This window comes from Pimephales promelas, chromosome 10 (genome assembly GCF_988280905.1).
Source record: "Pimephales promelas chromosome 10, fPimPro1.hap1.1, whole genome shotgun sequence".
Taxonomy (NCBI): Eukaryota; Metazoa; Chordata; class Actinopteri; order Cypriniformes; family Leuciscidae; genus Pimephales; species Pimephales promelas.
Genome location: NC_142778.1, coordinates 33417116 through 33429382, shown reverse-complemented (window position 1 = coordinate 33429382; position 12267 = coordinate 33417116). Strand labels below are relative to the sequence as shown.

The 12267-nt window shown below is 36.7% G+C and overlaps 1 protein-coding gene across 2 annotated transcripts in view; it reads right to left on the bottom strand.

Annotated features, from left to right (window-relative positions):
- necab2 (N-terminal EF-hand calcium binding protein 2) overlaps nt 1–12267 on the bottom strand; it is a 96495-nt gene that overhangs the window by 24886 nt on the left and 59342 nt on the right. For both annotated transcript variants that reach the window (XM_039684246.2, XM_039684245.2), the window contains exons 6-7: nt 6709–6845; nt 6291–6415 (exon numbers count right to left, since the gene is read on the bottom strand). In XM_039684246.2, coding sequence (XP_039540180.1) covers nt 6291–6415; nt 6709–6845 — 262 coding nt within the window. The remainder of the gene's footprint in view (nt 1–6290; nt 6416–6708; nt 6846–12267) is intronic.

The following is a 12267-nucleotide window of genomic DNA, read 5'->3' as shown; positions in this document are numbered from 1 at the left end:
TATTAGTACCTAAAATGTACATATTAGTACCTAAAATGTCCATATTAGCACCTATGTACATATTAGCACCTAAATGTCCATATTAGTACCTAAAATGTACATATTAGCACCTTAAATGGTCAAAAGTTTTCCCTTTTGAAAAGGTACAGCCCCAGTGACAGCTTTTGTACCTTTTTTCTGAGAGTGTAAAGGCACGGAGAATAGTGAAAATCATCTAAATAAATAATAAAAATAATAATATTCCATATAATAACACTGGAAAAATTGGAAAATGTTTTGCCAAGATTGGAACATTATGAAGTACAATGACCCTTTGAAGATAAACATGAACAGGAAGATGAACATCTCAGTAAAATTATGTTATGCATGCATAAAATTGCTGTAAAAACAATAGCCAAATTCTGACAGTAACATACTTTTTTCCATTAAAACAGTGGTAATCTGCTGTAAAAAAAAACAATGAAAAGCAACTGCTGTTAATTTACAGACCATTTTCAACACTGATCTACTGTATTTATGTACTACGGTTTTGTACTGTAGTACCCAATACGTATGGACTGGTGCATTTTTCAAGTAATAGCACAATGGTTCTGTACGGGTGTTTCACAAGAGTTAGAGCAAGAGTAAGTCTTCCTATCCGTGTTCGCGGTGCTCATGACAGCAAAATATGTGGAAAATAGAAAAAAACTAATGGAAGTGGAGAGGAGATGGAACTTTAAACTGACTGTTCGACTGGTCGGAGTGTTTTTTTCTCACATCCAAATCACTTGAACGATGACTGATTAGCTGAAACTGAACAAGCCGGAATAGCGCTTGAGAGTACTTATAAGTGAGTGATTATAAATGCATTAAACAGAGATCCGCTGTAATACATAATTTATTCCCAAATTTCAGTGTTTATTAAGACTTTCAGACTGTGCATTTCCTGGTGGCACTCAGCCTGATGGTTTTGGCCGTCTAGTGCTCGTTGGCAGGAGAAACGTACGTAACTGGTCAAATTTGTACTTAAACATGATTGATTATTAAACTTTTTAAAAACACAATTTCATTTACCTGTATAAGCTATACAACAGAGTTTAAGTTTGTATTCTTTAAGCTATAAAGCTATCTCACTGTATCCATACTGTAGAATTACAGTAGATTAGTATTTTACCGTTATTTGACACATTTAGGCACCACAATATTATAAATGTAATCTAAATGTAAAAAAAAAAAAATTGGAGAAATTAGCAAGTACAATTGAATATTCCATATTGGTAATCCAATATTAGTATTGACTAGGGCTGCCCCCTAATAGTTGACTAAACGTTAGTCGACAAGAAGAGGCTTAGTCAACCAAAAATTGTATTAGTCGGTAAGTTGCAGAAAAAAAAAACTCCACAGGAATTGGTAAAGTATGTTATAGTATAAGACTATTACAAATGTATAATTACATTTTTTACACTACTTTTTTCAAAAGTGAAAAATTAATCGCTACTTTTTTTTAAAAGAATTGCTACTTTAAAAAAGAATCGCTTCCCAAATCTTAAGAAATATTTTCATGCAGCACAACTTAGACCTTTAGTCTGCTGGTGTGCTAAGGATTACGAGGCTAAATGGAAAAACCTAGAGCGGTATGTACAAGGGAGGGAAATTCAAAGTCTTATTGGGGATGAAGGTGAAGCTAAAGATTTATTTAAACAGATGAATGCTATCACCCAGTTTTCATTAAAATTGTGGTTCAGCATAATACGAAAATACAAATTAGAGGCAGATCTCCCTTTACTTAGATGGATAGCTTATGACAGACACTTCACCCCGAATACTCTTGACCAGAGATTCCAACAATGGTCACTGAACGGAATAACAGCACTGTGTACAGTATTGAAGGACGGGAATTTTATGAGTTTTGAAGAGATGAAACAAAACTTTACATTATACAATGAGGATCATTTCAGATACTTACAATTAAGGGATTTTTATATGAAGGAAGTAAATCAGGGGAAAACCGGTATAATTAGAACTATAATAGGAATATACAACTCAAGGAAGTACAGAATAATATCTACATTATACCAGCAACTGATGGAGAGGAAGGGAAATACAACATCATATGTTAAGCAGAAGTGGGAAAAAGAGCTAGATATGAATATATCTGAAGAAGACTGGTTACATATATGGAATACACAACAATCTACCACATCGTCTCGTATATGGAGGGAATTCTGTTGGAAAAATGTAATACGATTTTTCATTACGCCTAAAATTAAGAGCACATTTTTGTCAGTACCACAACCATGTTGGAGACAGTGTGGAGCGGTAAATGTAAACCATTCGCATGTCTTTTGGCTCTGCCCTGTTATTACACAGTTTTGGGAGGATGTCCACATGGTTATTGTTGAAATCTTGGGTTACGATATACCTAAGCCATGTGCTGTATTTTGGTAATATGAGAGGAAACATCGTGTCAAGAGCAGACCGATACCTGTTTAAAATTTTGTTAGCAGCATGTAAAAAGGCCATTACAAAAAGATGGTACAAGTCGGACCCCCCAACACGAGATGAATGGCTGAAACTAGTATCTGAAATAAGTGTAATGGAATGGTTGACTCTTAAGATAAGAGTTCAAGAGGACCAATGTGCAAATAATTGGGGAAAATGGACTGTATTTACATCTCAACGACAGGAAGGGGTCTGAAGTTGATGTATCTCTTTCACAAAATTGTAATGTTAAGGTAATCCAGATTGTTTGTGTTTTTTTGTTTGTTTGTTTTTTGTGTTTGTATCTGTTTGTTTTTGTTAACTTTAATTTTTGTATATATGTGTTGAATCTATAAAAAAAATAAAGTATTAAAAAAAAAAAAAAAAGAATCGCTACTTTTTCATAAAAGAATCAATACTTTTTCAAAAAGAATCAATGCTTTTTCAAAAATGAATCACTACTTTTCAAAAAAATTAATCGCTACGTTTTTGAAAAGAATTGCAACTTTTTTCAAAAAGAATCGCTACTTTTAAAAAATAGAATCGCTACTTTTTCCGAAAAGAATCACTACTTGTGGAAAAAAACGTTTGGGTGGACACACGGCCTAAATGTTTAGCTGGCAGAATGTTTCTTTTAAACCACAATTTTTAAACCACAACCCTCTGTAATGTCAGAATGTTCATTTTTAAACCATAACTTCAACTTGTGTTTTTTTATACAGATATACAGTATTTACCGATATATTTTGCATTTCTAATCCAAACAATGTCAAACTAGGCACTGCACTTCCTTGTGCCCGTAGCAAGACACCTGTCATGGAGAGATATTCGATTAACAGACAGATTGACAGACAGACACACAAACAGACAGACGTATCTGTAATTTATAGATAGATATATACGTGCAATTAGTCTACTAATGGCTTAAATGAATGACTTCTAGTCAACTAGACAAATCTTTAGTCAGGGGCAGCCCTAGATAATAAATAAAAAATTCCAAATAAATCTCTACATAAAAAAAGAAAAGACTCACTAGTGTCTACAATAAATTATACAGTATATCAGATTTATAGCTTTGAGCCTGTGTGTGTTGTGTGTGCGCTAGATGAACAGAAATAGAGAGGAGAGTAGAGTGAGAGAAAGAAAGCAATTTGAGAAAAGCTTATGATTGACTGATGGGAGAAAAAGTGCCCTGTGCAAAGCAAGTCTCGCAGAAGTATTGATCAATATTCTCATCCCGTTGCTCATAAACTACAGCTTGGACAGCATGCTCCAATCATGGCTCTCCCTGCCGGAGCTGACAGCTAGAATGGCGCTTTTATTGTGAGCCAAGTCAGCTTTATCTGTGTCTTGGGGAAATTTAAAACAGTGTTTGAACGTCACCCATAAAACAGACCTCTTCGATTGTGTCACTCGAAGAATACTGGCATATCGACGGGCCAGCCTTACAATAAAAGCGGACAATTGAGATCTACTGATTACTGCCAATAAGGAGTGTGCACATTGACGGGAGCTTTTTGTGCTCAAATGGCATTTAAAGGGATAGTTCACTTTGAAATTAATTTTTGGTATGTTTTAGCTTACCTCAAGGGCATCCAAGATGTAGGTGTCTTTGCTTCCGCAGTAGTTTCAATTTTGACATTTTTCAGTCAAACCGTTGTTGTCTATCAGTCATGCACTGGGGGGTCCACCAAAAAGCATGCACAGAGAAGTCAAAATTAAACATGATTTAATGACTAAGTACACATTGATGGCCTAAGACACGGAACGAGCGGTTTTTGTGAGAAAACGAACAGTATTTATATCGTTTTACCTCGTGTAATCCAAGTGATCTGAATCAGTTGTTCAATGTCCAACTGAACCGAACTGAATCAGTTCAATGATACGCCGGAAATGATCGCTTGTGTGTGATGTCACTCAATATTTACACGGAGATTTCGGAAGTTTTACCTTTTACCGAAATCGTCTTCCATTGCGGTTTCCCGTATATCTAAATATGTTTAGTGAAAGGTAAAACTTCCGAAATCTCTGTATAAACAAAGAGATCATTTCCAGCACATGCGCAGACCGAAGCGCCCGTGCCGTCAGATCATTTTGTCATGGCTATGATTACAAGAGGTAAAACGATATAAATACTGTTCGTTTTCTCACACAAACCGCTCGTTTCGTGTCTTAGGCCATCAATGTGTACTTTCATTTACGAGTCATTAAATCATGTTTAATTTGGACTTCTCTGTGCATGCTTTGAGGTGAACCGATTGAGGACCCCCTTCACCTCCAGTGTATGACTGACAGACAACGGTTTGACCAAAAAATGTAAAAATTGAAAATGCTGTGGAAACAAAGACACCTACATCTTGGATCCCCCCTGAGGTAAGCTAAAACATATCAGAAATTAATTTCAAAGTGAACTATCCCTTTAACATCCCTGCTGAAATGAGGACTAAGATCAGCCACTGCTCCAAATAAGCTCGGTTTCTGTTCGAATGATAAATCCACAGCAAAAGAAATGTCTGTATTGCTTGGGTGTTTTGAAGAAATTGACTGCATGACTACTCTTTTAGCACTGAGAAGATGAAGAAAGTGAGATGGACATTTAAAAAAAGACTCATAAATTGCTTTTCTCTGTGCTACAGAAAAAAGAAAAACACTAGAATTAATTTGTTACCATATCTCCAACTCCTGACTGAAGCTTAGAAACGCTTTGAGGAAGACCTTTTTTTCCACCTTCTCATTAAAAACTCACACATTTCTTCCGTTGCATCATCCATACAGGACTGTGGTTGGTGTGTGGTGTGTGCTGACTTGGCACACGAAAGGCTTTGTGTTGTTTTAGCGTCTCTTTAGAGTGGTTTCGTAACCAACTTGTAGGAGCTCAGGCCCAAATCTCATCAGTAATGGAAATGTGGTGTGTGTTGATACAGAAAGCCCACGGGAGAGCCTGCGAACCACATCTTTGTCAGACTTTAACTTGGCTTTCGGCAATTAGACGGCATGAGAAATGGTAAATGCGGATGTTTTGCGTGATAATGTAGTTGGCCACCAAGTCTGCACCACAAAAAAAAAAGAACCTTACCAAATTGATTTATGCGATGTTTGCAAAAACAAACCCCAAGAAGCAATAAAGCAACATGCCAAATAGACCATTAAACAAGTCATTGAGTAAATCTCTGCTAAAGAAAAACAGGATTGAAAGAGTGGCTAAAATGCCATCTTTAATCTATGTGCCAATTGTTCTAACTGGGGTAATATTGCTTAAGTCTGTCTTTTCCTCTCAAACACCCTGGCGGAGAAACAGCCACCAAGTCTCAATAAATATTTCCCCGAGTCCTATAACATTGTACCATTCCAAATCAACCTAAGTAGAAGGCAGCTGTCTATCTAGGTAGTAGAGCTCACTAGGGTTTGGAACAGAGCTTATGTAAATGAAGAAATAAATGAGAGGTTTCTTGGCGTACGAGGCAAGAACCAACCATTTCATCCCAACCTTATTCATGTCTCATCACAGCTGCTTCTGCTCACATAAACAGATGCTGATACTTGGAGACATAAGTGGATTCAGTCTCTAAAAGTAAGTCACTTTGCAAATTTGGTACCATTGTGGTTATTTCAGATGCTTTCAGACTTGAATAGCAGAACACATCTACTCCATAAGTACATACTTGAGCTTCAGTCATTTCATAATGCCTAAAAATGCAAATGCAAATGGTGTGCAATATAATATTAGTGCTATTATATCTCCTCTACAATGCTATCAAACTCCTATTGTAAACAATTGAATGCATGTCCACATTTAGTTGTATCTTGAAAGGTGTGTTTGGACACCTCACCTGCACCCGTGTTGATGTTCCTCATGCTCTCCTTTGCACTGACTCTGTTGTTGGGAGGGTAATCTGGCACCGGGGCCTCATAGCGCCTATCTGGGACGCGTGGGCTGGTCTTACTGGGGTAGGATCTAGGTCACAACAGGGAAAACAAGGATGATTAAAGGGTTTTTGGATTTAACTTTAGTTATCAAATCATATTCAAATGCATGACGGCAGCTCAATAAACAAATTTATAGATTGCTTTCAATCACATACCCGGGTGAGATGCCAAACCTGCTTTATTATTATTGTGCATTTAAACCCCGCAATTGATGTAATGTAATCTACTTAACTGTTGATGACTGATGTCCTAATGGACATTTGTGTTGATGGAACTGTGGTACGTATGCTTTGGGTCATGATGGGTGATGCTCTTTCTCACCCCACTGATGAATGCTGCTCATCAATGGCATCCACAGCACTCTCGACGGAGTTCAGCAGAGACTGGATCTGATTGGCTGATTCCTTCAACAGGAATCGGGTCACAAACTGCTCAACATTAGTTCCCCGTTCATATACCTGCAGTGAGAGAGGGAGAAAGAGACAGGAGGAGAGATTGAAGAAGGGAAGAGAGATTTTGGTAACACTTTACAATACGTGTGCACTAATAAGCATTATGCTTAACTAATGCACAGATAATACTGAATTAATGTGTAACTAATGATTATTTAAGCTATTCATTAATGATTACCACATTAGGAACTAATTAAGAGCCTGTAAGGTTAATGTATTAGTTCATACATAAATTGTTATTAATTAAATATGTAATTGTAGATTAATTCCATAATAACTCATTTTTTAACTAATAGTATTAATTAATATGTTAACAACCAGAATGAGCCAAAGGCTTGTATTTCAACTTCCGGATAATATGACAGGTACACTAATATGCATTAATACATCATTAATTACTTCATTGTTAGTGCAAATTCATGTGCAAATTACTACAATTACTAAATGACTAGTTAATAATGATGTGCCCCATCAAGTAAAGGCATAGCATAATGATACCTTTGCAAATCATTCGCTAATGATTAATTAAAGCAGACAACTGAAAGTTGAAGTGCATAGCTTTGACTAATTGTGATAATTAACACATTAATTTACACTATTAGTTAAGAAAATATGTTATTAAGGAATTAATACACAATGACACATTGAATTAATAGCAATTCATGTATTACTTAATCTATTAATCATATTGACTCTTTATTAGTTGCTGATGCAGTAATCATCAATTAATGGTTTAGTTCTTCATGATTATCATTACATTAACTCATGATTATCTGTGCATTAGTTAAGGATGAATTAATGCACATTAGTGCACCCGTATTGTAAAGTGTTACCGAGATTTTCCTAGTCCTGTTTAAGAAACTCTTTAAGCAAAACATGCCCCAGAGGTCGCAGGGAAAGAACAGATGTGGAACGAGCTCAAAGAAAGGAGACAAACCAAAATGCTGCTCATGTGGGTGAAAGCTTAGGGCGAGTTAAGTTCTGAAAGCTTGTAATGGTGTCGGACATTGGAGGAGCCAACACTCATTGATCCGGTGACATTTTGACCGCTTCCCCAAACACTCAGGGTCTGTTTTACACCATAGAGGCATAATGTTTCACAAAGGTGCTGTACTGGAACAAACCGACTTTAAAGGTGTTAAAAATTCTGGCCCCGAAGCTGCTTTAGTGGTGAACTTTAAGCTTTATAATTGTACGTATAAACACATGGATTCTGTCAAACACTCCCAGGAGCCATTGTGGACTCTTAGTTTGGAGTTTTATGACCTTTTAACCACATATGTCTCTTTTTTTTTTTTGCAATTTCCTCTTATAATCTTGATCGTTGTCCTATATTGTCTATATGGCAAAAAACAACCTTTGTGTAGCAGTCAAGACTCAAGACATCGTAAAAAAGGGAGTAAACATCTAATATGTGGCTTGCTCAGTCATTGTCCATTGGCACTGAGATTTTGCTCTGATTTGCAGAAAGTTTGTCATGGTCAGCGTTTTAACCAAACCTGGCCTTCATGGATCGCAAGTGAATATATGAATGTGAAGGCAAGTAAAATTGGACTGCAGTGCTGGCCTCTGTAAGGTATCTCATTAATTATACTGCATTACCATGCAGACTTAGGATCACTGTGTATAAAAAGACCATAAGAGAAGGAATAATAAAGGAGACTGGGAGCACTGACAGCCTGTAGTACTCCATCAGTCCAAGAAAACAAAGAATGTGAGTGAAGGAAAGAGGGGTGAAATGGGGGGCTGAGTAGTCTAGAAGTTCAAATTCATTTAAATGAAAAGATTGCAGGTTTGATTTATGACTTGAAGGGATGGAAATTAAATTCCATAAATTACTTCTCCTCACGTTGTTGTTCCAAATCATTATGAATTATCTTCTTTTATGAGATGCCATTTTGGACCACACGGACTACCACAAAATGGATAAAAGTAGTTTATCAATTATTTTTTATGTTCCGCAGAAGAAAGACAGTCAGATAGGTTTGAAACGACATGAGGGTGAGTAAATGATGCTCCTTTTATTTATTTATTTTTTACCTTCGTCATTATATAGCAATCACCTAGTGTTAATCTTTAAAACCAATAATAATTGGATAAAACTGTTAAATGTACTTTTAGCAAATATTTATTTTTTCATATTGTACACTTCAGAATTGTGATGTCTCAATTCACTTCAAGTTCACACTGCTGGCCCTAAATGCATATCCAATTGGAATCTGATTTAAAATTATTGACTATGTAACACTGTGTATCGCAACTGTTTAGATCCGATTTGTGTGTCCCATGCCACTCTTTCATTTTCCGGAATATCTGCCTTGGTTTTTATTGCAATGACCATGCAAAATGACAATGTTGGTAACTATGGATACACATAAAACAACAACAACAACTGACACATGGAGGGGTTTGCAATACTGGTGTTGTCCTTACAATATGACCATGTACTGGCGGCTACACATGGTTATATTGTAAATAGGACAACATCTGTATGTGGTATGAGGGGCTTTATTCTGTCACCGCCAATTTCAAAACAGATCTCCGTTATATTGTCATTTTTTTGCTCGTCAAGCACTTTGCAACAACACAACCTTGTTTCTGCAGCGACTTTCAGCATTTCTATATAACAACGTCTGACGTTCATGTTTTACGTGGCATGAGAATGACATAAATCCGATTAGAGCAGTCAGACTGAAACGGATTTACAGGAATGTGATTTGAAAAGGATTTCAAACCACATATGATATGAATATGATTTTTTTGTGCCATTCACACATGCTAAATCTGATTGGATTTCAATAGGGGAAGGAACAAAAATTGAATTTGGTCTGAATACAGTTCTGACTGAGAGTCTTTGTAGCTTTTTAAATAACTGAATTTGTTGTGTTTTTTATTTTAATTTAAAGGGATTTTTTTACTCACCCTCATGTTGTTCAACCCCGTAAGACCGTCGTTTATCTTCGGAACACAAATTAAGATATTTTTTATGAAATCTGAGAGCTGGATCACTCCTCCATACTAGTCCATAGGCTTCTAAGGGATTGAAACTTGCCGTCCCAAAAAAAGTTATTAAAGACATCGTTAAAATAGTCCAAGTGACTACAGTGGCTCAATCTTAAGTTTATCAAGCGACAAGAATACTTTGAGCGCAAAAACAAACAAAAATAACAAATAACTATTAATTTCCTTCTCTTTGGGCCTCTAGTCAGTTAACGTAGTGTGACTGCGTAGGGCTACATCACACGTAGGCTCACTATTGGCCAATGCTGGTCATGTTTGTGATGCGTGTGACGTACAACAACAGAAGCTTGCGCTGTTACACTCATAGATATCTATATAAAGGCTAGATATCTCGTCCACGCTGCTGGCCAATGGAGGTCGCTGTCTGCACCTGGCGGCCATCTTGTCACAGGCAGCTCGCTCACTCGTAACATTGTGTTAATGGTACATGTACTATTTAAATAACCATAACTTGCTCAATTTTCTACCGATTTTCAAACGGTTTGGTTTGTTAAAAACGTCAGAGATGTAGTTATGACACAGCATACTTATGAATAATAAGTGTATAAATAAATAATCATCCAGATAATTATAGCCACGTTCAATGAGATAAGAGTATTTGTGTTCGTCCTGACCACTCATCTTACATCAGCTTGCCTGTGACAAGATGGCCGCCGGTGATGACGATAGAAACTCCGCCTTAAGACATCTAGCCTTTATTTTGGATATCTATGGTTACACTAGTGAACTGACTCGAGGCCCACAGAGAAGGAAATGAATAGTTGAATAAAGTCATTATTTTTGCGCACAAAAAGTATTCTCGTTGCTTGATAAACTAGGATTGAGCCACTGTAGTCACTTGGACTATTTTAACAATGTCTTTAATAACTTTTCGGGGGAACAAGTATGGAGGAGTGATCCAGCTCTCAGATTTCAACAAAAATATCTTAATTCGTGTTTCGAAGATGAACGAAGGTCTTACGGGGTTGGAACAACATGAGGGACAGTAAAAACTGACAAAATTTTCATTTTTGGATGAACTATCCCTTTAGGTAAAACAGTATAGAATTTTAACATATAGGCTATTAACAATCGCATGAAAATAATTATTAATTTAACATTGTGCAAAGAGCCGTTTCTTGGTGAAACTGCATGAAAACAGATTTCCTCTGGCCCTGTTTGAGTGGTGAAAAATATAGATTATTTTCTAAATGGAGGATGGATGCTAGTGTCTGTCATGCTCACCTGCCTGAACGAGGAGCCACCAGGTGGTGACGGTGGCGGTCGGGTAGGCTCAGAATGATTTATTCTAACGATATGCCAGGTCAGTGGTTCTGCAGGGCGTTTTAGTGCCAACAAGGGCCTTAACACAGATCAGCAAGCTCAGAGTTAGGGCTTACTGTCCATGCCAAAATAAACACGATTTCTCAACATAACTGGCAAAACAAATAACTTTTCAAATCCAGAAAACTGCATCAACCAAATGACAGCAATGATGATCAAGAAGTAAAACAAATAACCTGAAGATATAACCGTGGCGGGCCTTTAATGAGCTGTAAATGTGTTTGAACTTTCAGGACAGCTTGGAGCAAACTAATGATTTGGTGCCCAGACTGCATGAGTGTAAAAGGATATGGGTTGTCATGAAATATTCATTCTTCTCTATTATGGCCCAGGAAACACATACACCCAAACACAAATGTACAAATAGCCTGTCACCCTTCTGTAAAATATGCTGTAGGCACTTCTGAAAGTGTGACTGATAAGCTGAATTACTGAATAACAATGAGTGACATACTGGACTAAAGCATCCTGAGACACCTGCGCTCAAGCCAAAACCTAAACAGTCCAACAGAGCATTATATGTGATCCACAAAGACGGGTTTTCCACAAAATAAACAATATGTCACATACAAGATGAATATACCATCAGGGGCTGAGGAGGAGGTTGTGAGGAATTGTGATCTTACAGTTGGAGATATGTCAACTGCTAACAACTAATGTTTTTGTCCTTTGTAGAGTGAGCATTGAATATTCAATAAGTGCTTAGTACTTTCGCAATATTTCAAAGTTCAAAGTGAAACAGGGAATGAAGAACGCTCATATCAAGTTTAATAACCAAAGCTGGTCATTTTAAACAGTCATTGGCAAATGAACCCCAGGATAAAATGGCTTATTATACTGGGACACTATAGTGATTTGTCCAAGCCTCTTTAAATGCAATTTTGCATATCACAAAATGTTGTTGCTAAGAAACATATTGACTGCTGTTGCTAGGATACGATTAATTGGCTCATGTCTGAAAAGAGAATGTGGTGTGTTTTTGTCTGAAAATAGATGAAAGCTTACAGTTATAATAACAACGTATTTACAAAAAAAACCTCACACCTTTCTATTTGTTGATGAGGCTAACTACTGATATAAATAA